Source organism: Lonchura striata, chromosome 8 (assembly GCF_046129695.1).
Source record: "Lonchura striata isolate bLonStr1 chromosome 8, bLonStr1.mat, whole genome shotgun sequence".
NCBI classification, from domain to species: Eukaryota; Metazoa; Chordata; class Aves; order Passeriformes; family Estrildidae; genus Lonchura; species Lonchura striata.
In genome coordinates this window covers 26,525,121-26,550,696 of record NC_134610.1, presented here as the reverse complement: position 1 = coordinate 26,550,696, position 25,576 = coordinate 26,525,121, and the positions used below count along the sequence as shown (strand labels likewise).

Below are 25,576 nucleotides of genomic sequence, written 5' to 3'. Positions count from 1 at the left end.
GGTACTTGATCAGGAAAACTACATTTTACTCTCTGCACTGAGTTTTTTAGTAAGATTAGGGTCGTCTTCTGCTGAGAGTCAGGGCACACTCAAGTGAACATGCAAAGAAGGCAAAAGTGTAGGATAGGGGAACCCCAGATGATTATGAACCTCTTTGAGATAGGCACTGTTAGGACCATTGTTATGCCAGCTTTCTTTCACAGGGCTTGCTGTATAAATAGTGTCTATATGTGGAGTAGAACTGGTTGGGTTGTGAAAGCTTCTGGAGAACGTGATTGAAAATACTTTCTCATATAATGAATGTGCTAATTCACAGATAGGGTTTGTGATCAAGCATGAAGTTTGTTGAGTTCCTTAGGTTTGGAAACAGCCTGCCCTAAAAACATGCTGTCGCCTTGCAGCACATTTACACAAGTGGTTTAAACCATCTTGTCATTTGCTGTGTGCTGTGAGTGTCATTAAGGCATTATTGAGTAGCTGAAATACTTCAAGTTGAAGCCTTGACTTGTTTCTGATGATGTGTTCAGCAATACATCCCTGCCATTGGCAGAATTTGATTGTTCCATAAAACTATTGTGTGTATTTTATTTCTAGGCCAAAGCCATTGCATGAAATTCCAGCCTTCTATTGCCCTGACAAGAACAAAGTGAATTTCATTCCAAAAAGTGGCTCTGCTTTCTGTCTTGTCAGCATCCTCAAGCCACTTCTTCCCACACAGGATCTCACACTTAAGGGCACTACACACAGCCTGACTGTCTCCTCCAGCATGACGCCTGGCTTGTTACAGCCCATTTCTATGGCCTCCTTGACTACAAACACAGATCAAGACAGGATCTCTCGTGGAACAAGTACAGTAATACCACAGACCTCTCTGCTCCAGCAGTCGGGATGTATTGAGGAAGCTGAAGAATAATTTAGATTGTCGTGACGTTTTTCTGGGCAACTACTGGGAAAAAAATGGAACCAGTTGACCGGACCTTTCTGATCACACACACGCGTTGTTTTAACAATTTATGGCACTGCCAAAATCAAACTGTTTATATAATTGACAGTCTGGTAGCACATTGGGAAGTTCAGGAGATGCAGCAGCTGATATGCTGTGTACTTTCTGCTTTTGAAGACTCTGGTTCTGTTTCTTGTCTGCATTTTTTAAACACTGGTGAAAACAAAGACTATCGTAATCTTTTCCCATTTAAAGGACCAGTTGTTGTGATGGTGTGTGTCCTCTGACTTTTTTTTTCCCATTAAAACAAGTCTCAAGACCAGCCAGCTGATCCCATTTACCATTGTGATCTGCAGAGGGCGGGGCAATCAGATGGTTTTGCAAGATGTCTTTTGTATGAAAATGTGTATTTTGTAACAAAATTTTGCCTTTCTGGTTTGTAGCAGATGGTGTTTCCTGGTGATGATCCCCCTACTCTTTTTTTTTTTTTTTTTTTTCCTTTGGTAGGGAAGGTTCTTTTATACTTGGCTGGCTTACAGCTGATGGGACCAAAGGATTGCTGAATTATTGTGGCAGTCTCAAATTATGTGACCTTGCTGAACAGCCTCAGACCTAAAAAAAGCAAAACAAGTTAATACGTTTGAAACTTTTAAAACAGAAGAGTATGCAAAAACAGTGTTAGTATATAGTGTACATTTTTTTGATATTAAAAATTTGTGCTTCTGGTAAGTCACATTCTTAAAATTCCTTCCTTCACAGAATTCCTACTTGTGTTGGTTTATTGGCTGGAAAATTGCATTTTAAAGCACTTGCCCTATTTGTCCGTAAAATTTCTGTGCAGATGTAGGGAAAAAGCATATTATCCTCTTACTCAGTATTCTTTCTTCCAGAAAATACTTGGCTCTTACAGGCTTGCTTAGATCCATATGAGTCAGCCTGAAACATTAATCACTCTTGGTACAAATTTGCTGTGACATGACTCATCACTGTATTATAGACCCTGGCCACATAATACTGAAATATCTGTGCATGGTTTCCTCCCTTTTGTCATAGTGTTGTTTGTGTGTTTCTTGAAGGTGATGGTTTGTCAGGCATGATATCTGTTATGCAGAAGTTTACAGCAGCAGATATATTCTCTCTTTTTGACTAGCAGCTCAGGCTGGCATGTAAAGCAGAGGATTTTTTTGATACTTGGTTTGTCCTGATAATGTGGCAGTTAATAGTTGCTTTGAAATTCAAATGAAAGGCAAAATTGGTGGGGGGTGGAGGGGGGCAGAAGGCAGCTGCAAACAGAAACTGTTCAGGAACTTCACTGAGGTTTCTCATGTGTTCCTTGAGTGCATTACTTGGGTTTGAGTTAATACAATTATAGATACACAGAAAACTGCAATGACCTGAATACCAGTGTCATAGTTGCTTATAAAACACGTTGATCTTGTACCTCTTTAACAGAGATTCAGTAATTTCAAAGTAAGTGTCACTGTGGGCAGTCTCTGGGTCTAAATATTGGTCTGTTACACACAAGCAGATCTCACTGCTTGCATCTACACAACTTCCATCTACATGGTTTCCATGGATCAGTTGTATTCTCAGGTCTCCTCATAATGGCAACTATTTAAAGATGATACTGCAAATATAACAGTCTTGTTCAGTGCTTAATATGATGAATTTGCTTGCAAACATTTTGATTTAGAGAAAAAATTCAGCATATATGTGCAGATAATAATCATAATTTGATGCATATTTGCTCTTCCTTTGAGTCCTGTCTTAGTAACTATGATTGCAGTGTATTTCATTCAGCAAGTAAGTGTAAATCATGCTAGAATGTACAAGTTCTCAATTTATAGTATTCTTAAAACATTATGCAAAAAAAGTCATTAAATTAAAACTGTACCAGGAGGTATGAAAGTATTTCACCTGTTAAATTAGCAGACAGGCATAATTTGGCTTACTACCTTCCTATGAAAATGGACAGGATTGTTTTGAAGTAACAGTTTTGATTTGCACTGACATTGTCAGTCACCTGGAGTTGCTGAGGAGCAGAGCTTTAAAAATAAGCAGCTTTGTGCATCAAACTTGTGTAATTTTGCCAGCTGATAGTTCTTTTCTAGGCTTTGTGGATATTAATTTGTTTCTTCTGAAACACTACAGTGCAATTTGAAGTCTAAAATTTACTGCTTTAAATAGGTTTGTTTAACCCTGGTGTGACTGAATCCAGATCATTTCAGGTAAAGGAAGTGCTTTTAAGTCTGTTTTCTATTTCTGTAACAGTAGCGTGTAAAGAACTTCATTGTTGCCAAACTGCCTAGTACTTTATTAGGAGATCTTAACGCAATGGTTAAGAACCATTAAAAAGGGCTAAAGTTAACAAATACCCTTTATTACAGCCTTGACACTTAACTGACTTCACTAAAATGCACTCTGATGTTTGTTTCCATCATATTGTGACTCTCCCAAACAGCAGTGAGCTTTCTTACTGTAGGACTTTCTTTTGCACCTGTTGTTGTAGGACTCGAGTATCTCTCTGGTAGTTTACCTTGTATGTTATTGGAAAATGTACTGTACAAATTAGTGAGCTGCTCTGATAAAAACCAAATGTAAATGTGTGAAGTTTTTGCTTTTTATAAAAGAACTGCATTCAGGACAACATTCAGTCTTTTTTTATATGCAGGACAACTCTACTATTGCTATGGCAGCTCAAGTTTATGAATCCACACTAAAGACTCAGAGTTAAGAAAATATGTCAACTCTTGTTCTGAGACCAGCTTTGATGTGTGCAGACAAAAATTGGCCTTAAATTTTTTATGTGCTGTCTTGTGCTATAGCATAGCTGTTAGCTTAAGTATTTAAATTGATTTGCAAATAGCTTTGAGAGTGCATGGAGCTTTTTAAGAACTCTTTTATGTATAGCGTGGGATATTAATTTTTGGAGGGAGCTGACCTGTGCATTACACAAGCACCGTTTTACTGAAAGAGTTAAAATTCTTTTGGCTTACTTAAAATCCTAACTATGCATAGACCTAGTCAGTTCCCTGATTGCCTACTTTGTAGCTTAAGAAAAAGCAAAAGTCTATTTTTATGCACAACTTGATGCATTTGATATTCTTGTTCTCTTGATGTGCTACACTTCTAGCTACACTTAAAGGCTGGTGGTTGTGTTCAATAACACTGGCAGTTGATTTTGAGATATACTAAATGCTATTACTCCAGTTGTAAATTCTACTTAAATCACAAGGAAGGAGTTCATTGTAACAAAGTCCATGGTCACAGTTGTGATTATTAGAATTGTTTTTTTCAAAAACTCAAGGCACAGAGGAAGAGGGCTCCTTTGGTAAAGTTTGGCCTGCATCAGCTATTCTTTCCTTGCTTGGTGCCATAATGCTGTAGCATTTAAGTACTTGGAAAAGTAACAGACAGTGCTTAAGTGCATATAGCTTGGAAAGAAATTCTTGGTTTCAGGTATGTATCCCAAGTGAGCAAAAAAGGGAGTAAAAATTAAATATTGCTTACTGTGGCAGTAAATTATTGCTGTGTTTGGTTTACATAAAGCAATAGCAGCTCTTATAAAGTATGTTTAGTCTCAGGGCTATTTTTTGATTTGTTCTAAAATACAATTTCCTGGAATTCATTGTCTGAGACTGTTGAAAAACACTGAGGCTGAGCTTTTTGGGAAGAAGGAAACAAAGTCATATCCATTAACCTTTCCTCTGCCTCAGGCCAAACTTCTCCTTGCTTGTTAAGAGAATTCAGTGGTACCACAGTAATTCTTTGCTGAAGTATTATCTGTTCTCTCTCCCTGCCATCTCTAAAATGCTGACTGATGTCTTTACAGAAACTCAGTGCCAGTGATGTCCGTATTTCCTTGCTAAATGTTTCCTTGCTGAGTACTTGACAGCTCCTCCATCAAGCTGAGAGGGCAAAGGAGGATGTGTAGGAAGTCACCAGAGACTTGCAGTTAGAGCAATCATTCCTGCAGGATGACTTCTTGGGTATCTTGATTTCCATGTGATTAACTGTGTGCAGGCACACAGGTCTGCTGCTTTAATTTGCTTGATTGAAGGCAGAGCTGGTATTTTTGAGAACCTTTTATTATTTTTTTCCTATGTACAGACATGCAAAGCCGTTATCTTCCAGAATTGATGCACTCTTACCTGCATCTCCAGAATAAAGCTTGTGTATTGTTCTTACTTTTCCTCATGAGATTACTATAACCTGCAAGAAGGAAATAAAAGCACCTAAACACACAAGAACATCAGGACTGTGTTTTCTCCATATAATTCCATAGTGCAGGTGTGAACCCTTTCATCAGATGACTTAGATCTGAGCCAGGTTGATATATGTTAAACCAAAAATGTTCGTTTTTAGGAAAGGCAATAGAAGGTAAGCCCTTCATAACCTAGGGAGGTGAAAAGCACTGGGGAAAGCAATTGATTTTACTGTGATTAAAGAGTTCTTTTAGAATTGTTTTTCTGAATATGGGTATACAGGAAAATAGTTACCAATCACTGCAAGATGTATCTGTGTATTTTCTTGATTGGAGTTTGTAAGCATTCAGCATCTCTGAAAATCAGTTCTACTCTTAGTGTTCTGTTTATACAAAGAATGACTTAGATGCATTATCTGGAAACTGTTACTTTGCATGTCAAGTGGGGGGAGAATGTTAACTACTCACAAGTGTTCTGTGAAATTCCAGTCCTGTACCCCAGCTGAACTACAGCAGTCTCTTTTTGAATGCTCCAAACGGAAATGGAGTCCAGTTACTGCTTGCTTGGTTTCATTGCATGTCATCAGTAAATACTCAAGGTATGGTCTGTGTTTAATAGTTCTTCATTGGGAGTTGTATTTGACAACAGAGACTCCTGTAGTGTTGACAGGTCTGTAGCAGTAAGAGGATTTGGCCTGATAACACTGCAAATTAACATTTATTACACAAACTTTTGGAACAACTCTCTTTGGAAAATCTGCTAAGCTAAAGAAAGAAAACAAACCTCACCATCCATCCTAATTGTCAATGTACTGATAGTTAAGAACATAGCTTGGCTTCATTTTAAATTATTTCTTATATAGAAATGTGCAATTTTTGAGAGTAGCAGTCAAAGGATGTTCAAAACTGCCATTAGATTTGCCTTTGTATGAAATTGGCTGACATGTTTTCCTCTGTTACACTGTGATAACTTGTGGAGATGTTCTTGCTTATGTTGTACTGATAGGTTACTTGTTGCATGTAAAGCAATTTTTGTAAGCAAGAGGAATTCCAGGGATGTCCTGTAAAAAAGGGCCTATTCTAAGGTGATGTACACTGTTGTAAAACTGGAGCAGCTCAACTAATTTCAATGGAATTCTTGATTTACACTAGTCTTTTTGCTATGTGTAGTTATGCCAGTACAATTTTGCACAATGTTATTTGAATATTGCGTTCTGACTTGTGAACTGTTTCTACTGAAAACAGTGAAAATTTTACAAATTGCAATAGCGGAATGTTTTTGGCCTTTTTTTTTGTTTGTTTTTGCCTAAAATAAAAAGTTGTCACTTCAAACTATGGGCTAATCTTGGATTTATTTTTAGTAGCAAGGGATTTTTGTGTTCACACAGTCTGGAGATTTTCCTGAGCATTTGCCCTGAGGGTAGTGGGCATTTACTACAAATGAAATAAGCATTTTTTAAACCCTTTTGGAAAAAAATCATCAGAATGGAAATCTTTGTTTAATTAATACCCTCATTCCTCCAGTGCATCCTGGAGAACAGTCCTGAAAATTCTGCCTTTCCCTGTCTTCGGTAAGTTTGGTCAGTTCCTGAAGACACTATAATTCCACCTATAGGGGAAAGTGCATAAAGTCCTGGGTTTTGGAAACAGAAGGACTCAGCATGTGTTCTCCTGGGAGTGAAATTGTGATAACAGGACTGAGGAAAAGCCCTGCATTCCTGCTGGTAGGTTCATTCTGCTGTTCAGTAGAATGCAACTGCTGAAACCTACCTGAGGAGGCTGCTTAGGCTGATTGTTGAAATAGTGTCATGTTCTACATCTGTCTGTTTACTCAAAACAAGCATCTTTTTTCATAAGCAGAATTTGGAGCCAAAACTTCTTTAAACTAGAAGTGGTAAACTAGATAAATTATTGGGTTTGGGTTTTTTTGCTAGCTCTTATATTAAATTTTGGTCTAATTTGTCTAAAAAGCTTGGAGCAATTCCCCTTTTGAAAAATCATTGTCAGCTATATTTAATTTCAGAATGGAGAGATAGATTTCTTGGAATCTTGAAGAACTGAAGAATTACTAGTGTGTATCCCTCGAGGCAGAGCTAGCTTGTGATTTTTCAGTAGTGGAACAGTTTGGGACAATAAATATGACATCAACATCAAGTTTCCAATATTGTGCATTTCACAGCCAGAGACTATGGGTCAATTTGCATCCAAATAGGAAAATGCTTGGCTGAAATACAAAAGAGTAATTTACAGCCAGTGAAGTCTAGAGAATTTAATGCTTTCTCAGATTTTAGTCTCTTGTACCTGTTCAGTTGTCTGTGGATGTTTGCCTGTCTCCAGATGAACAGGATCTGGTTCTTTATTAAATAGGCTGTGGCCTCATTCTTTATTAAACTATTTCTTCACTATTGATTACAAAACCAGTATTTCTGTTTTTATGCATGTAAGGATGATTTTACTGTAAATGTCTGGTGTTTAAAATACCTTCACACCTTGCATTACATATAGGAAAACTGCAAGAGACATTAAGATGCTAATGAAGATCATCTGTGAAGACAAAGAGACTGGAAAGAGCATCTTTGTGGTGAGCAATGACCATCTTCCAATTCTTGATTCACTGTTTTCATTATAAGCAGTTATGTTCCTCAGTTAAATAGCTGCCTTTTTTTTTTCTTTTTTTTTTTTTTTTTTCTTCAGACTGTACGAAATAATCAGGCAGGAGACTGCTAGGAGGATTTCTCAGGTATCTCATGTTTTTCTTGGGGTTAGATCTGACTGCATAGCAAATTACTATAGAAGTTGTAAGCCAAGGCTTCTTGTTTTCATCATATTTGCTTGCTGTCCTTTTCCTAGCTCTTCATTCACCATTTGGAAATTGTACAAGATAGTGATCCTGCCCAGACTTCAAAACTTTTGAAGTGCTGCTGTCTAACACTATTTCATCTGTATTCAGCATTTACAGAAGCACTGTTCATTGCAGACACGTCCTGGTTAGGTGCTGTGTAGTGCAGACATAAGTTAGAATAGGATGGAGGAGATAATTTAGGTGAAGTTCTCCCACACCTGAAATAGGCTGGATTCATCACCACTGCATGTACTTTTTGTCAAGTCTTACTCCTGCCAAACAAGCCTGATTCATCTCCTCCTGCAATGGCTGTTTACAGAACTCTTGTTTCACGTAACCTGGGCCATGGCCCTGTAACTGATGCTTGCATTGACATAGGAGCATGTCTGTGGTGTCAGTAGCAATTTCACACTGTGGTGACATTGCTTGGAGTAAAGAAAAGATTTAGTAGTAGATTAAAACCTTGTTACTGCAAGCAAAGTGGAACACTGTTCATTAATTCCTACACTTAGGAGCATGAGTATGTAACTGCTGTAATTAAGCTGTTGATTAAGAAACTGTTTGCATGGTTTGTTCTGGATGCTTATTCCAACTACAGATGTGTAGCTGACCACTGTAAACTCTAATTTCACTGCTATTTGAAATGGCTGTTAGGGTGGTTTGTCTGTTTTCTCCACTGCAAGTAGCTGAACAGTGAGCACTGCCAGAATTAATTTGGCTGTGTGTGTCAGGCAGGCAGCAGGTAAGAATGTGTTCTCTTTGCCCTTCATCTTTTCAAATTTATGAAGTTAATTACAAGTTAGGACAGAACTTGACCTACAACATCTTGTACTGGACAAATTAACAAAGAAGGGTACATCCTGGCCTAGCCCAAATCTTTCGTAATTTGCAAGATTTTAGTCGTGTCTGAAAAATATTTTTCCATATACAGGATTCATAAAAACACTGCTCAGCTGCAAGATGTTGTCAGGTGCTGTGTAGAAAAGATGAAGGGCTACAGCAGAATTTGGTTTATGATTTGCAGTTTTGCAAAATTACATGTATTTGCTGTAGTGAATACAGTTAACATCAGCTGGGACACCACAAACTAGGCTGAGCAGTCAGATAATCGAGTTACTTCTCTCTTGAGATGAAGTTTTTTGTTTCTATTTCCTGTTTAAATAGAGCAGTTTGGTCTAGGGTTGTTCTGGGGTGATTTTTTTTTTTTAATTATAGATATTTAATTCCTGATTAAGAGGTTGTCTTATAGCATGTTCCTGCAGTTTCAATGGAACAATTTCCTTTCCCCACACAGAAAATGATCTTTTTGTGATGACTTTTGATTCAAGTTGTAAGCAATGTCTTTAGCCCATATAGTCAGGTTTTGGGGACATGTTTGCTAAGTTCCAAAAATTTCTTACAATAGAACTGCAGGGAGCTGTCCTTGCTCCAAGAGTAGCATGGATGGCAGCATTCTCCTGCAGGTGACAGCTGCCATCCTAAATCACCAATATCCCATATCCACCCACACAGTAAGGCAAACCCATGGGAAGCAGCAGGTCCTGGAGCTCAGGAGTCAGAGGTTGATTCTGATCTTACGCTGTGATCTCTGGACAGCATCAAATGCAGCCATCTAAGAAGCAGTTTCACAAATATGTGTTCAATTACATTGCTTGTTTAAAGCTGTATTGCTGTATTGCTGTATTGCATACGTACCTGTTCTTTTCTTCCACAGCACTTCCAGTGGTTCTTTAAATCTCTTTGAAGAGCCACAACCCCAGTCAAAACAGCTTTTAAAACCCACTGCTGTGCAGCCAGAAATGACAGGGTCAGAGATGCAAGAGCAGCTAGAGTCTGCATAAACTAAAAAAAAAAAAAAAAAAAAAAAAAATCTTCCAACTCTGTCCTGCAGTGTAATTCTCCATGGGGTTGGCCTTACTAGAACCCACAGAGGGTTGATGCTGGTTTTGGTTCTGCAATTTTGGTTAATTGCAAGTTAAGGCAGAGGCATTTCATGGGCAAATTCATAAAAGGGCTTCATCCTGGCCTAGTTTGGATGGGTGTTTCATCTGTCTCTTTGGCAATATCAAGATCTCAACCATGCCTTGTTTTTGGCATACTGCATTTGTATTCTAACTGCGGGAGAAACAATGCAGAACCTGTGCTCAGTCTCTCCTTTGTTTCCAAAGAAGGTCCTGTGACATTACAGACAGCAGAACAATTCCAAAGCTTTCAAAGTGCCCAGAGAAGCTGTGGATGCCCCATCCCTGGAAGTCTGATTGGACAGGGCTTTAGCAGCCTTGTCTCATAAAAGGTGTCCTTGCCCACTGCAGGGGGGTTGGAACAAAATAATCTTTAAGGTCCTTTCCAACCAAATCTGTTACATGATTCTATGAAAAATCAAAATTCATGGTTTCTCAGGATTGGGAAATGATACCATCATCACATCCGCTTTTATGTCCCAAATACAGCTTTGCTGTCTCAGGTGTGAGTTGTAAGCACGTGATTTCCTTGAAGATAGAACAATTAAAAAGAATCCTTTGTATGCCCTGGAGTATTTTCCTGGAATTACTATTTGCCTCATAACCCCAGGGATTTTATTTTTGGAAGGCCATGGGATAAAAAATAATTAGCTAGATCTAGTTCCCCCCCATTTTTATCCTCTGTGATGCATCACATCAAATCTTATATGCATTGAACTATACCAGCTTAACAGGCTTTCAAACAGCTCCAAAATGTCCCAAACCTAAGGTGTTTGAGACCGATTTTTCTCTTAAAACTCATAGTAGGATCCTTTTAATGCTGTTCTTCTTGGAACTTAAATGTTCACCATCACACCAGATGATGGTATTTGTCTGTAGCAGGATGTTAAACCCATTTGTAATAGTAAAATGAAATGAGTCTGTTTTAAAGACCACTGTAATAAAATACTGTCAATATCTGCCCATAGGGTAACTGTCTAAATATTAAGCAGTTCACTGAATATCCAGTGGTATCTGGATTTGAAAGGAGATCCAGATCTGCAAAAATACTGAACCATGTTGATACAGTTATGATACTATTCTAGACAGCTAAGAAAAAAAATATAATTGTTGTTAAATAAAATAAGACCTTTTTAAATAATAAAATATTTAAATTGACCTCAGGATATATCTGTAGACGAACAAAGTAACTGAAGTATATTCTTGTCTCAACACACTAGAAGTGCTGGCCTAACTTGAATTGATTGGTCCATGCAATGAAGTGGGAGTTACTTCACACACTGAATGTAACTCAAAGACTGTTTCAGATCACCTAGAATTGGGATCCTAATAAAGTACAAGCTTGGTGTTCCTTACAATAAGTATTTCGTAATCCAATAGAAGGCAATCTGCTTGAAAGTTTTCTCCATCCTTCAGCCTGAGTTCCATTTCATGAGACTGGGTACAGCCAGTGTCAAATGCTATTTGGTAGGAGTGTTTACATTACTTTATTCCCCTTCTCTTACTGGTACATTTTCTGGTAGTAGTGGACTTAGAGCATGCAAAGTAAAGAACAAATTCTCTCCCTGAGCCAAGAGTGTGGTACTGCTGGCTAACATTGTAGTGTAGTGCTTGCAATGGGAAGTGCCAAATGTGGTTGTCCTCTCAAGGAGAGAAAAATGAGTTTGTGAGAGTCTAAAAGATCCATAGGACAAGAGGTGATACGTTGATTCATTTTTCTATTGCAAATTCAGATGTTGTCACTTTTGCTAAAAACTTTTTGGGAAGCAGTGAATTGGATGTCAACTACAAGATTAAAATGCTATGAAATAGGAGCTATTAGATTCAGTACAAGGCACAGGCTACCCTGTGGTGACTCAGTTATTATAAATTAGTACTTATTCCAGTTGTTTAAATTTTGTCTTTCCTTTGAGCAGCTTAAGGAAATGCTCCAGTAGATATTATTAACTGCATCAGCTATTATCCCTTTCTGATTTTATTGTAGTGCTGAACACTACATATTTTACATTACAAAGCATGCTTTACAAGACCTATGATTATTGTAAGAATTAGAGATGGTGGTTCTTTTTTTTTTTTTTTTAGCAGAAGTAGTAATACAGATTTGAGGAACACTAGAACTGTATTTATTGCATACAAGACAATTTCACCTAAATTTCAAAACAAAAAAAAAATTAAGGGATTTACTGGAAAGTCTACAAGAATTCAGTTTAATTTACTCAGTCCAAGCCTGTTTCTGATTCTTGTTTTCTTTGTTGAGAAAAAGCAATTTGGCTGAGTATTTTAACGAGTATGTTTGAAGAGTGTGCATTCAAACTATGAAATTCTAAATCCAATCCTTAATGTATTTTCAGTTTTCTGGCTGGTCTTTTCAGTGCTGAACAAATCAGGATTTAGTAAGGGATCCAGATTCCCAGAATATTAACCTGATATATTGAGAATTGACTAATTGTATTCTTTCAATATTTTAATTGCCAAAACACAACAGAATTTTACTTCCTTTCGTTTTCTAGTTGTCTTCTCTCCTGTAAAACTTAGAAATGTGTAAAGTAGGACAGTGGAATGTAATGTCTTTATGTGTAAACTTATTCAGATAACTCTATCATAACCTACTCTCAAGATGAAAAATTCATTTCTATAAGTGAAGTTCTCATTTGGTTGCTGCTAGATTTCAACTGGCATTTCTTAAATGAGTGCATGTTCTCATTTGAAAGTCCAGGGTCTGCAGAAATTTTTTCATGCTTTGGAGCTACTGATTCTGCAGGTGGCATAGAAGTTTGTTGGTCATTATAAGAGGGCAGAGCAAAGCTTTTCATCTCTGTAGATGTGTTGGGACTTCTGAAGCTGTAGCTGGATTGATTCATCCTAACATTGCATGTGGCTAGTGTATTAATTAGCCAGCTATTCCTCTCTTTTGTAGATTATCATGCACGTGCCTCTGACTGGGAAGCATTTGAAAATGTGCACTACTGTCTTAGGCTGGGTGACTCTTGGTCTTTCAGGCTGAAACACTCCCTCCTCCTTTTCCTCTTGCAGAGCTTTGTGTGGAAATGTTGTAGTTATGTTTCAGTACAGAATGGTTGGGTTTTTCAAACCATCTCAGCTAGAGGAGAGGAATGATAGTTGATACAGAATCAAAGAATAAGCTGAGTTGGAAGGGACCACAAGGATCACCGAGTCCCACTCCTGGCCCTGCACAGAACCATCATCACACTCTGTACCTGACAGCATTGTTCAAATGCTTCCTGAACTCTGTCAGGCTTGGTGCTGAGACCACTTCCCTGGGGAGCCAGTTCCAGTGCCCAGCCACCCTCTGGGTGAAGACCCTTTTTCTAATATCCAATCTAAAACATCCCCTGACCCAACTTCAGGCCATTCCCTCTGTTCCTGTCACTGGTCACCAGAAGGAAGAGATCAGTGCCTGCCCCTCCTCTTCCCCTCACAGGGAAGTTGTGACTGCAGTGAGGTCTCTCCTCAGCCTCCTCTTCTCCAGACTGAACAGACCAAGTGACCTCAAACCAGTGATGCTTCTGCAAGTACTTCCAGGTGTTGTCTAGATCAGCCCTAGGGTATATATCTAGGCTGATCTCATTAAAAAGCTCCTCCACCTACCCTCTCTTCTGAAGAATAAAAGTAAGAAATGTCAAAAAGTAGTTTTGAGTTCAGGTGTTATAGGCAATTTTTCTTGGATTTTTTTTTTAAGCCATTTTCTGGGCTTAAATCTGAGAATCATCAAGCTTGCATATCTACACAGTGTTTCTTCATTGAACTTCTGTGTTCTGAACTTCTGGAATAACTTCTAAAATAAAAGTAGGCCTGAGATTTTCAGCTCTTTTTCAGTTTTTTCAGTACTGCTGAAAGGACTGAAAATTAAAGCCAGGAGGCCAGAAGAAATTCTCAAATATGTAGGCATGGGTGGGACAGCTCCATCATAATTTGTTAAATAGTTATATATGAAAGTTAGATGACAAAGTATTTGGAGTAGTATTGTTTAAAGGTTACATCATTCTTGCAAAAATTGGGTGTTGTATTTCAGAAAGTTCCTTTTAAAGGATAAAGAGACATTTGACTTTAAGTCTCCATTGTTTGTAATATCCTCTTTCAGCATGAAAATATTTTCCGTTCCCATCAGTTTTGTCTTATTTTTTTTTTTTTGGCAAACATTAATATTTTTCCTGAACTGTGAGTAGAATGAAAAATCGTTATTTTTGTTGGCTTGCAGGCATTGTAGTTTCCCTTCCAATAAGACTGGCAGATTTATTTTTAGAGTTCTTGTCCCAGTACATCTTATACAGTTATTTAATGAAAATAGATTAGACAAGCCTACGGAATAGGTTTAGTTTAGGTCTTGCTTGCAAGATTTGAGGGTGAGCTGCATGTGACAGAGAATGGGTTCTTTCTGTCTGTGAATATGCAGTAAGTTTCACTCCATGGTTACACAGCTATCTTCTCAGTGCTCTTGGCTGTCCCCTTTTCCCTCTAATCCAGCTCCAAGGGGACTACTTCTGACATTCCAAACTGCTGAGCAGCTTTCCGACAGCTGCTATTGAAATCTGAATAAAAACAAAACTGTTTTCTTTGCCTTCCTCCCGAAGGGGGATCAGGTGAAAATGGAGCCAATTTCTTGTGTGTGCCAACTCTACCCCAGTGCTGCATCACCAGTGCTGGGGTGCTCACCTCTGATATGCTTCAAGGACAGACTGAGAGCTGGGGTTGCACTTACAGAGGACAAACAATAAGTTCTAAGGGCTGGAGATGTGCGTCCTGTGTGCAGAGGGGCTTGCTTAGCACTGTGGGTGAGTGGCCCAAGATAAAGAGCCATAATTTGTGACCCCGTTACCATGGTCCTGGACCTTTAAACTCTAACATTCAATCTGCAGGAAAAGTATATTGGGTGTTTCAAGGGTTTAATAATCTAAGTGCTAACTTTCCTGTTCCTGGTAATTCAGTTAGCTGGGTAAAATATTAGACACACTGTAAAAGTGGTTGAGAACATGAAAAAGAAATAACATGAAAGACTGCAAGTTGAAGAAGATTAGAAATTATCTTTTTTTAGTTGAGGGCTTTTTTTCAGGAATTCTGGGAAGCAGTTATTTCCTTTCTAATGAAACATGTACAGAATGTTTATGATTCTTCTAGAGTGTAGTTTATTTTTTGTGCTTGTTTTGCTTACTGATATTTCTGGAAATGTCATCTTTCTCCTCTCACATTCTTCACTGGGTTTGCTTAAGGGACAGTTTTGTAATGGCTAGGAAAAAATCTTTCTTGAGAAAAAAGAAACAAAATGACCTCTTGTTACATCTCTCCAATTTATTGATTCTTCCAGTGCAAGATGTGTAATGATGAATTTCTCTCAAGTTTCTGCTTGTAAAAATAGTTTCAATAATGTGTTCAAAAACTCTTACAGAAATTCTGGTTGTACTTCATAACATTGGACTGTTTGTATTTCCTAAGGAAGATGATAGCATGCCAAAATTTTAGTCACACTTAAGAAGATTCCATTTTCTAAGTTACAATGCTGTACAGCCATGTACTAATTTCATAATATTTCTTAATTCCATAAAAATACTTTTATAGATGCAATTTTAATAAACAATATGGCCAGTGAGATTTAAGAGGAAAAAGTGAGGGTGAAGGAGAATAAATGTTCTGCTTTTCTATATACATTGGCAAATGACCATGGGGAATGACCTTGAGTATGCTGAATTCATCAATCTCCTTTTCTGAAACTTTGTATCTGTAAGAAAGCCTCTCTTAGTATAAAAGAAATTTGCCTCCTTGCAACAGAATTATGCAGATGGGAGTCTGCAAGCTATTCAAGGGCTTTGGATTTGAGCTGAGCTAGTTTGTAGAATTACAGGTGAAGAATTCATAGAACTAGTTTAAAGCTGGCTGCTATTTGCATTTTGTTTAACTGTCTGGTTGTACAGTATGTGGATCTCAAACAGTTGGCTTCCTATTCAATTAACTTCAAAAAAAAAGCTTAATCCCAAGCTTGAAAAATACAGTCCTATCTTTTAGCCATTTCTTCTAGCAGCTCTCATGTCCAGGTACTTGTGCAGGTAGCTTTTGGGTAGAAGGATAATTGGAATGAGCACAGAAACTTCGAGGAAGATGAGGAATTATGGCTTAGCTTTTCACTGTGTTGCTTCCCAGAAGACTCTGCAGAATTCTTCATTTTTTTAGTTGAAAAGAATTTATAAATACTTAAGTTACATTTGCTCTGTTTCATTGAAAAAGATGAGTAAAATGTGCAAGACTGCAGTTCAGGAGAGGTCATTCCTGCAGGCAAGAAGACAGAGCCGTCAGGTCCATACCTACCATGGGAAGATGCACACTCAAATCATGGGGAATTGGCAAGGGCAGGTGAGCAGGAGGGGTCTGGATAGAACAGATACCTGATAGTCTGACAGGAAATGTGACAACAGGTACAGTGACTGCCTTCAAGCAGGTTCACCTTCCAGCCTGCACCCTTTCAGCTTCTCAAACTCAGATTTGGTAGCCTTTCCTTCCATCTGCATCTAAACCTGTGGAAGGTGGAACATGCAAAGGCAAAAGATCAGTCTTTGACTCTTACTGTGCATTATATTACCTGCAATAGTTCCTGATTAGAGAATCTGTGAATTTAAAACAACTGAGAATGAGTCTCAATCCTACAGATTTTTATTGTTATGAGCCTTTTTGTGCTTATATGATGTAATCATTTATGTTCCACAGAACTGACCATCTATTGCAGAAAAATGTATAAACACTGCATAGTAATTATAACCTCTTCACTTCCTAAAAGTGAAAACTGAGGAGTGAAGGTAATCTTTTACAGTAACCTAGCGGTAGATGTGCAGTTTTGGATTTTATTTTGCAGAATCTTGACTGAGGGGACACGGACCATGCAATGCAAGCATGGCCAGTTTATTACACTAATCACAGTATTTAGTTTTCTAAGTTCTGTACAAAATTCTCCACTCAGACCCCTTTGCCCCTGTTCCCGTAGCAACACAATCTCTTCAGTTACTGAGTCCCCTGCTACATCTTCCACACTGAACTGTGCACTTTGCATGTAATTACACTGTCATCCTGGAGGTGTTTCAGGCAGAAAAGAGAAGTTCTCCTTTTTTTTGCTCAGAAAAAACACTTAAAAGAGTAACTGCTGGAGGGTCAGAAGATGGAGGAGAAGCTTTTGAAAGGCAATTGTCTAAATGAGTAAGAAAGTCGTTGCAAGGTTTCTTTTAGGGTGACTTGTTCATGGTGATAAGTACATTCTTCAGTTTTAATAACAAATATAGAGAACAACAGGGGGTTGTTCTCCAGCTGTGAAGGGGATTTGTTTTGTTCTATTTTGGTTGCTGAGCTCACTCTTGAGGTATAATAAATACCTCAGTATGTATTTTAGCTACTGATGACATGTCTTTGCATCCACTTAAATCATGGTGAACTTGTTGGCAACCAATACTTCCTGCAGTGTAGATGGTACTTGTATGGATGAGTGAATGTTTATATTTTGGAATTCTCCATTTTGTTTGCTCTTGTCAGGAATACAGCTTGTAGTATTCATCTTTCATTCACAGCCTTGCTTCTCTCTATTCTGTGCCAGAGGGCATTGAATATTGTAGTTTTATAGCAGAATGTTGGTAGCTCCTGCTGACGGTGAAACAAAGGCCAACCTGAATATAAAAGAAGTACAAATATAAAAATATGCAAGAGCACAAGTGAACAGAATATTTTGAGGACATGTGGGAGAAATGGATTGACTATAACTACAAAATAGTAAAAATAGTAAAGATTTTTAGTCTTCATGTTTTTCAGCTTTCACACACAGGCTGCCTCTCCACATAGATTGTTTTACCACATGGCAAGAACAATAATAAATGCTAAAGCTAGAAGGTGGTACATAAAGTTGATTTTACCATTCTATGCCCCAAAGTGTAAAAGTACCGGAGATGCATGTTCCATAAATGCAGCTCAGAATTTACAGCAAAAACAGGAACCTGTTTGCCTGCTTGTGGAGAGCTTTGCATCAAAACACTGCAAAAAACAGCTTTACCAATTCTTTAAACTGAAATTCCCAGCATTCTGAATACAAATACATTATCCAGTAGTAATGTCTCCTCTGCTCCTGCCAACTCACAGTAGACAAGTGGTTTGTGTCAGCAACAGGTCTGAGGTGCTTGTGTGGCCCAGTCTGAACAGGAGAAGGATGTGTGGGGAGGACACAGAGCAGGCACTCGGCCTGAGCTGGGGAAGAGAAGGGCAGGGCTCCCATTTATCACCAGATCTTTGCCACCTTGTACTTGACAGAGTTTAGCAAAGTGCTTTTCTCTTTATCTATGAAATGGCTTCTGCTTTTGCCACGTGCCTCTCCAAACACCTCTGCACCCTGTACTTGCAATGATACCTTCATATGAATTAACAGCAGTGCATTCAACTGAATGAATGGGGACTATTAAAAAAATAAAATTGAAAACCTTGCCCTTGACATCTGTACTTTTTTCCCAGATTCTGCCTGAGACTTTCATAAGAGCTCTACCTTATTTTCTTCCTCAGATACAGCTATTAGAAAAAGAAATTGAAAAATAAAATGTGTGGCAATTGCAATTTATTAGAAATTTTTATCATGATAACTCTGAGGGTGGCAGCACATTGTTCTAAACTGCTAAGGTGCAGATTTTGACAACATTTGCAGTTAGACATGGGGTACCTGAGGGTGGGGAAAGAATGAAGTAAAAAAATAAGTCACTACTGTATATGTCAGATTTCATATGGAGCAATGGTGACACAATGGGCATTGGGAAGAAAAAGTGTTTAAGGGATATATAGGCATGCTACAAAGGAAGATAAATGCAAATATTTTACTGTATTATTAAACATAATAATGTTTCTACTAAAATGTCTCAAACTCAACACAGGGATTTAAGATGTTCCCAGTAATGTTTCCAGGAATTTTATACGGTAAATTTTCTGGTTTTTCTCTTGTGACTTACAGAAGTTTATAAAAAAAAATTAATATCGAAGTAGATTTATATTTAAATTATAGTATATATCTAAATAATTCCCAAAATAGCACAAAATGCAAAAAGTTAAAAATAAATGAGAAACCACTTGTGTATATGATTTTATGTGTATATTATTGAGCATTTTAGGTAATTTTGCTTAACATTTTTGAAATGCTTATTGAAAACAGCAGTTTAAAAGGCTATGTAGTTGTAATGTAATTTTAAATACTAGTTTCCAACCCATTTCCCATTAGTATTTTTAAAATATCTGATTTTACTATCCCAAGGTGGTTTTGATGTTTTTTGGTTCTTTTTTAGGATTAAGAGGTTAAGATGCAGAAGGGGAATTTCTTTTTCACAATCTTTCCACGTAAGTTGTCATTTTACACTGTATGATTAATAAAGACTAGCACATGAACAATGACAATTATGCTGGCATTTAATTTTTTAATTGGAAAGAGAGAAAATCTTTTTAGTCCATAATTACTGTTTTTCAGTATAATGTGCTATTGAAGTTTGCAAGCATTATAAAATTCTTTCTTCATTACAATCACAGCTTTGCTAATAGACCCTGCAAAGTATAATTAGATTGAATATTTAACAGAGGACTTTTTATTCTTTTGGTTGTGAAAATGCAGCATCAATGTATTTTTTAATGAAATCTCAAACCTTATCTCTGTGGTAAATCCCAAGCAGTGACTCCCTCAGGAGACCATAAATGTTTTAATGAACCCTGATGTTATATACTATATAAATATATATCTAGACACATATAGATATTGTATATCCCTACTGTTACATAATCAGTTGTTAAATAACAAGAATACTAAAAAAGGAGAAAAGAAAGAAAAACTTGAAACTACGAGAAGCTTTTTGATGTATATTGTACCATAAAGTCTCCATCAGTATATTACTGTTCAGTAGTAGATATCTGTACAGGCCATTTGAATGGAAGAACATTAAAAAAAGAACACTTTTTAGAAGGAAATTGTTGATTTATGTTTTGTGGACATAATCAATTCAACTATTAATTATATAAGCATGTAAATAAGCAGTATGAATGTAATACTAGAAATTTTAAAATATAGAAGTCTTCTTTTACCTCATAGCAATCAAGCTTCCCAGCAACATGAAGAACAGAAACAAGAGTGGAACTTAACTCCTGACGAGTGCTGAGTGCAACTGTAGACAGTTTATGAAGTGCAGCCAAGACAAAAGTCTCAGAAGGCTGATGAACCAAGCCCAGAGTAATTATGAGCACAGACAGGAGGGAGGATCAGCTCCTGGGGAATGGGGGGTGGCTTCAGCCACAGGTGTGCAGATGTGTGACTGCAGGCAGTGCTCCCTCCCAGGGCCCTGCTGGTGGTGTAGGGCTGAGGTCAGCAGCCAGGGCTGCCTCAGAGCATCAGCTGTGCTTCCTTGTAACCCACCCTGCTCTTCTGTGCTCAGGAGTTCCTCTCAGGGTGGGGGGAACTAACAGCACAGGCACCCAGAGTAAATGTCTCTGACAAAAAGGTGTGTCAAAGGTAAATACTGCCTGCTGCCGTGGCCCTGCTGTTACAAGGGACTTAGAAATGTGTAAGAGAAATATGGTGACATGGCATTGGGGGCCCAGAGTGTCTGCTATACTGGAGTGTTAGCCTAAAGGTCTGTTTAAAAAGAGGAAGGTTTTCCCTTCTTGATCCTGTGAGGAATAAGAAACTCGATACTTTGCTTATAAAACAGGGAGTGGATAGCAAAATAAGAGTAAATGGCAAGATACTGCTGCAGAGGGAAATGAAAAATCTTTGTTTCTCTCCAACTTTTTTAAAATAGCAGCCCTACAAACTGTCATATCACAAATTATATAAAATAAATACAGAAGGATGGTAGGAAATGGCAAAAGCTATACTTGAGCTAGCTAAGCAAAATTATTACCTTCTAACATGTCAGCCAAGATATAAGAGATTACAATTGAGACATCCCAAAAGTGAAAATATTTTTCAGTTGTTGCACAAAAATATTTTTCAGTATACTGCAGCAGGCTTAGAAAATATTAGAAATAGAGATTTCTTTCATTAAGACAGACTTCTCTGGTACGTAGTATAATGTTATCATTCTCAATGATCTGGTCAGATTTGTTTCATAATCCTCTGTTTGCATGTAGCAAACAACACCTATAAATACTGCAGAGGTTCAGAGCTGTGTGTGGTGGGATGGTGCACAGCTTGGAAACTGTTCTCCTGGCAAAAGTCATGGCTGCTTTTCAACAGGACCATTTGGACTTGATCTTTGAATTACAGCATCCTAGAGGCTGGAAAGCTGAAATAGGAAAACTGTAGTCTCCTCATCTTCTCGTCTTTGGTGAGTTCATGCTGGATTCTGTGGCACAGTACTGTACTAAACAGCTGTTGTTTTGATTGCTCTGTTTAAATAGATTGGATTAGAAGGGGAGAAAAATCATCATCTCCTCCCCCTCACCATTCTGCCCAAAGCTTAGCTACTATGAAGACAAATCTTATTTGTTTCCTGTCAGAAAAGGCTTCACTGACATGGAGTATTTGATTTTTTGGAGGCTGGTTCTGATAGTTTTCAGCTACGTTAAGATACAAGATCTAATTATTGTAAATTACATGTAGGTAGGCTGCATGTAAGCTCTTCTCTAAATCTGTATTAATGCCATTGATTTGGGTAGGTTTCACTGTATTAACTGACATGCTCTGGAATTAGAGCAGGTTAGCTGAAATAAGGATCTGTTTCAATTTGTGCTGTTAGGTCTAGGAAACACATTGTTTAGCATTGCAGCTGCAGGAGATAAGTACTGTTTTCTGAAAAGCAACAGAGAATATCCATTGAAGTTCCCTGTATACTCTTAAAGCTAAAGGCAAAACATTTTGATTGTTAAATCCGTTATTCTCTCATATCCTATGCTTATATCAAGAAGACCATTTACATGTTGATGTAAGATGGAAACAAGATCTTTTGTGTAACATTAAAAATATTCTTGATTTCTACTCTAAGTATTAAAAACCTACTGCTAGTGAATTCTAACACCTCATTCTATGCTCAGAATCCACCAAAATAACAAACGAGGAAAATGAGATCTGAGAGATACGATCTCTCCAGTGGATCTCAGGGAAATTCTATCAATTTTTTTTTTTAAGATAAAAAAGTTTTTGCAAAGTTACACAAACCTTTGCATACTGGGGCTAAAGCTTATGCAAAGCCTGAGAGGAAGAGAATGGGAGAGAGATGGAAAATTGTGTTCTTTAAATTAGAAAACAAATTAGTGGCATTTAACAGGGGACATTAGAAAACACGTTTGTTGTGAATCCCAAGCATCATAGTATGAACACTTCCCACTAATGCACACCCATGCCACACCTTTCAGACTTTGGTTCAGTCCATGTTTTGAGCAGATGGCTCTGGGTGTCCACATCCACTGCTCAATCAACAGTGTGCCTAAGGCTTGGAATGACACAAATTTATGTCACCTAGTAGCCTTTAGTGCTGCAAGTATTTTCAAAAAGGAGAGTGTAGCTTATTTGGTGTTATAATCCTCCTGATCCCTGAGCAAGTCCACATAACAAAGAATTCTCAGCCTGGCTGCCGGACTCTGTGGTAACACTTCAGTTACTGAAGCAAACTCAAACCTGGTGAGCTGTTCCACCAAATGTGTGAGCAGGGATGTGTGCACAGATAGGGTGGTGACACCACTGAGAGAGGAAAATAGCTAAAGATTGCCTTCCTCTCTGGTACTGAACAGCTTCAGAGAACAACAATGTCATTCTAACACTTGATGTCATTTTTTGGGCTTTTCAAATGATACAGGCAACTGAGGGTGCCCTGTTGAAAGTAACTAGTATTTGTTATTGGCTGGGAAAATGAGCCCTTTTCATGTATTCATATTCCAACTATTAATTCATACTGACTCACCTCATGGTCCGTAGGTTTATCACTAATTTGGCATCCAGCTCTGCATCAGATGTTACCACATAATCATCTTCATTCTTTGGTAAATGAATCAATTCCCAGTATTTCTTCTGTGCTCTGTCAGCTATTTTTTGACCTGTCTTGGGAGCAGAAATCCATGAGAGATTTCTAATTGTGCATGCGTGTATAACAGACTTAAATAGTTTTCAAGAACTGGGATAGAGAGAGAGTTAAATTAGAGGAATGAATTCACTGAGCATTTCCTGAAGGCTCTTCCAAGGGATTTCATCTGTCTTTCACATGCAGTTTAGAACAGCTGTGGTCTGACTGAAGATCAGAACTTCCCTATTCTAAATTTATAGACCACAGAAGTAGGAAATGTGATTGGGGGACTTTTGGATAAGCAATATAGATTACTGGGATGTTTTGCTATAGCTAGCCTATCATGTTTCTCCATAGAGCTTTTTGTGAGTTCTGGTTTGCATTCAAAGGTAATTTCAAACTTTTAAGACATTTCTTCGCTTGAATTATACATTATAGGCTGAAAGTGTAAGTACTAATCACAGAGCATTTATTTCAATGTTTATTTAGTTCCAGTGTTTTTCTACTGAGATCCCCTGTTGGTCACAGGCTGCTAGTTTTCCAATAGATTGCAAAGACATGGAAAATCAACATTTTGAAGTTTTAAGTACGAATATTGAAATTGCTACAGAAATTTACATTTTTGTGGTTTGAGTTATGTTTTCAGCATTCCCTATAGTACATGTCTTGATTTGGATGGCTTGATAGACTCATCCAGATTGAGCAGCTGTCTTTCCTAGACCAGACTTAGCCAACTTCTCACTGGCAGCTGAAAAGCCACTTATTTAATGCAATTTACAGGGCAATTTAAATTGGTTTTCATGACAACTAATTTCAACCCAAGTTTTGCCTGTAATTTGAGATCTCTGCCAATGAACTTAACATCAAACAAAATTGTTGATTCACACTTGATGGGACATTTTTGGCATATAAATTGCAACGTAAGCTACTACAATTTGTCGTTAGCCAATGAAGTATCTATGCAGGGCACTGTAGCCTTGTGCTTCCCAAATTCAAGCAGCGTGTTAATCCATAAACTGCATTTACCCCTGTACTGGGGTGTGTCAGGGCCAGCTTGGCAGTCCCATTCTCCTACAGAGTAGAATTCTGAAGTCTGTTGACCTAGTTCTCATTAAGTTTTATTTTGATAAAACCTTTTGCCTTCCCCACAGCAAGGGAAAAGAGCACATGCTGAAATTTCAGAGAGGTCATTAAACAGATCAGCCTAAATCACATCTACTGCTCGTTTGGCACTTCAGTTTCTTCTTGTTGGAGGGGTTGTTTGCTTTTTTTAAGAATCATGTTTATCATCACACAATTTTGGAGATAATTTGTACCCTCCATTAATTCAGTAATGAGAAACCTTTAAAAATTGTGCAATTCTTCAAGTTAGAGCCACATTTAATAAGACTTAAATCAACATAGGAGTGGGAAAAAAGTGTGTTTTCCTTTGAGGAATTTGTGCATGTGTCTATCTTGTGCTGTTGCGGAAATGTCAGAAAATTCAGGAGAAAAGCTCATATCTTAGGAATTTTCGTGAGAAGTGTATTCTTTTATCTTTGTGCTTCCTTCCAGTCTTGGTGAAACACTTCTGTTTAAATTGCAGAAGTCACTTTAAGCATATGTAGTTAGTTCTGTTTCCTAAGGTATGCATGCTAAAATCTAGAGGAGTATGTTGTTTATCCTGGAAATTTATCAGCCTGTAAAAAAAACAATCAAAACTTCAGGAAATTTATCTTCACTAAGGACAAACCTGACCCCAGGCTCTGGACTGTCGGTTGAAAGGGACAGGCAGAGCAGTGCTGGCTGGAGATCTACATTGTTGGCCCAAACCTTTATGTCCACATTATCCACACACACCCATTCAGGTTGTTTGTCACTGGAATATTTACTTAATGTTGCCTTCCCCCTTCCCTTGTTTTTAATTCAATCTCCCAGTTGAGAGAAGACTGAGATTAAAAAATTAACCAAATGCCAACAAGAGAGAAAAAACAGTGCTCTGCCAGGGCTGGCTGTAGGGAAGGGATGGCAGCCATCCAGAAGCAAAGATGTAATTCTCAAAGAAAATAGAAAGCTGAAAGAACCAGCTGGGAAAAAGGAAACACATGAACAGAAAATGCAAAAGTGACACTAAGCCAGGGACCAAGCAGGTGAAACCCTGTCTCAAACTAATGCTTTTAATGTGTCAGTGCATGGTGGTGTTTGAACTGTATTTAGAGGCAGCACATGTGTGCTGGTGGACAGTTTATGCCAGGTGTCAGTGCAGAATGAAAAGATAGAACAATGTGTATTGCACAGCCTCTCAAAAATAAACCAACCCCCACCTACCATCGATAAAAAACCAAAAGTAGGTCAATCTTGCAGTAGTCTTTATTCCCTTCACTATGTTTAAACAAAATTGGCAATTAGTACATAAAAATCCTTTGCTGTTTTGTATTATGCTGCTAGGGAACTACTAATATGCAGAAATGGTTTTTAGGGGAGGAAAAAAGTATTTTTTTGTGAGTAGAGTCACCATCGGCACCTTGATTCTGGATTATCATGTTTTTGACTCAGTTCTTCTGCAATTTTAAAATCAACTCATGTTGATCCTTGTAATTTCACATGATTGTTTTAAACAGAAGGACTGCATGTCCAAAAGGAAAG

At 37.9% G+C, this 25,576-nt stretch overlaps 1 protein-coding gene across 1 annotated transcript in view; it reads left to right on the top strand.

Annotated features, from left to right (window-relative positions):
* Positions 1-6,479, top strand: part of FAM117B (family with sequence similarity 117 member B) — a 29,343-nt gene extending 22,864 nt beyond the window's left edge. Inside the window, exon 8 of the mRNA XM_021555405.3 lies at positions 595-6,479. Coding sequence (XP_021411080.1) covers positions 595-913 — 319 coding nt within the window. The 3' untranslated portion in view covers positions 914-6,479. The remainder of the gene's footprint in view (positions 1-594) is intronic.
* The last annotated feature ends 19,097 nt before the right edge of the window (positions 6,480-25,576 follow it).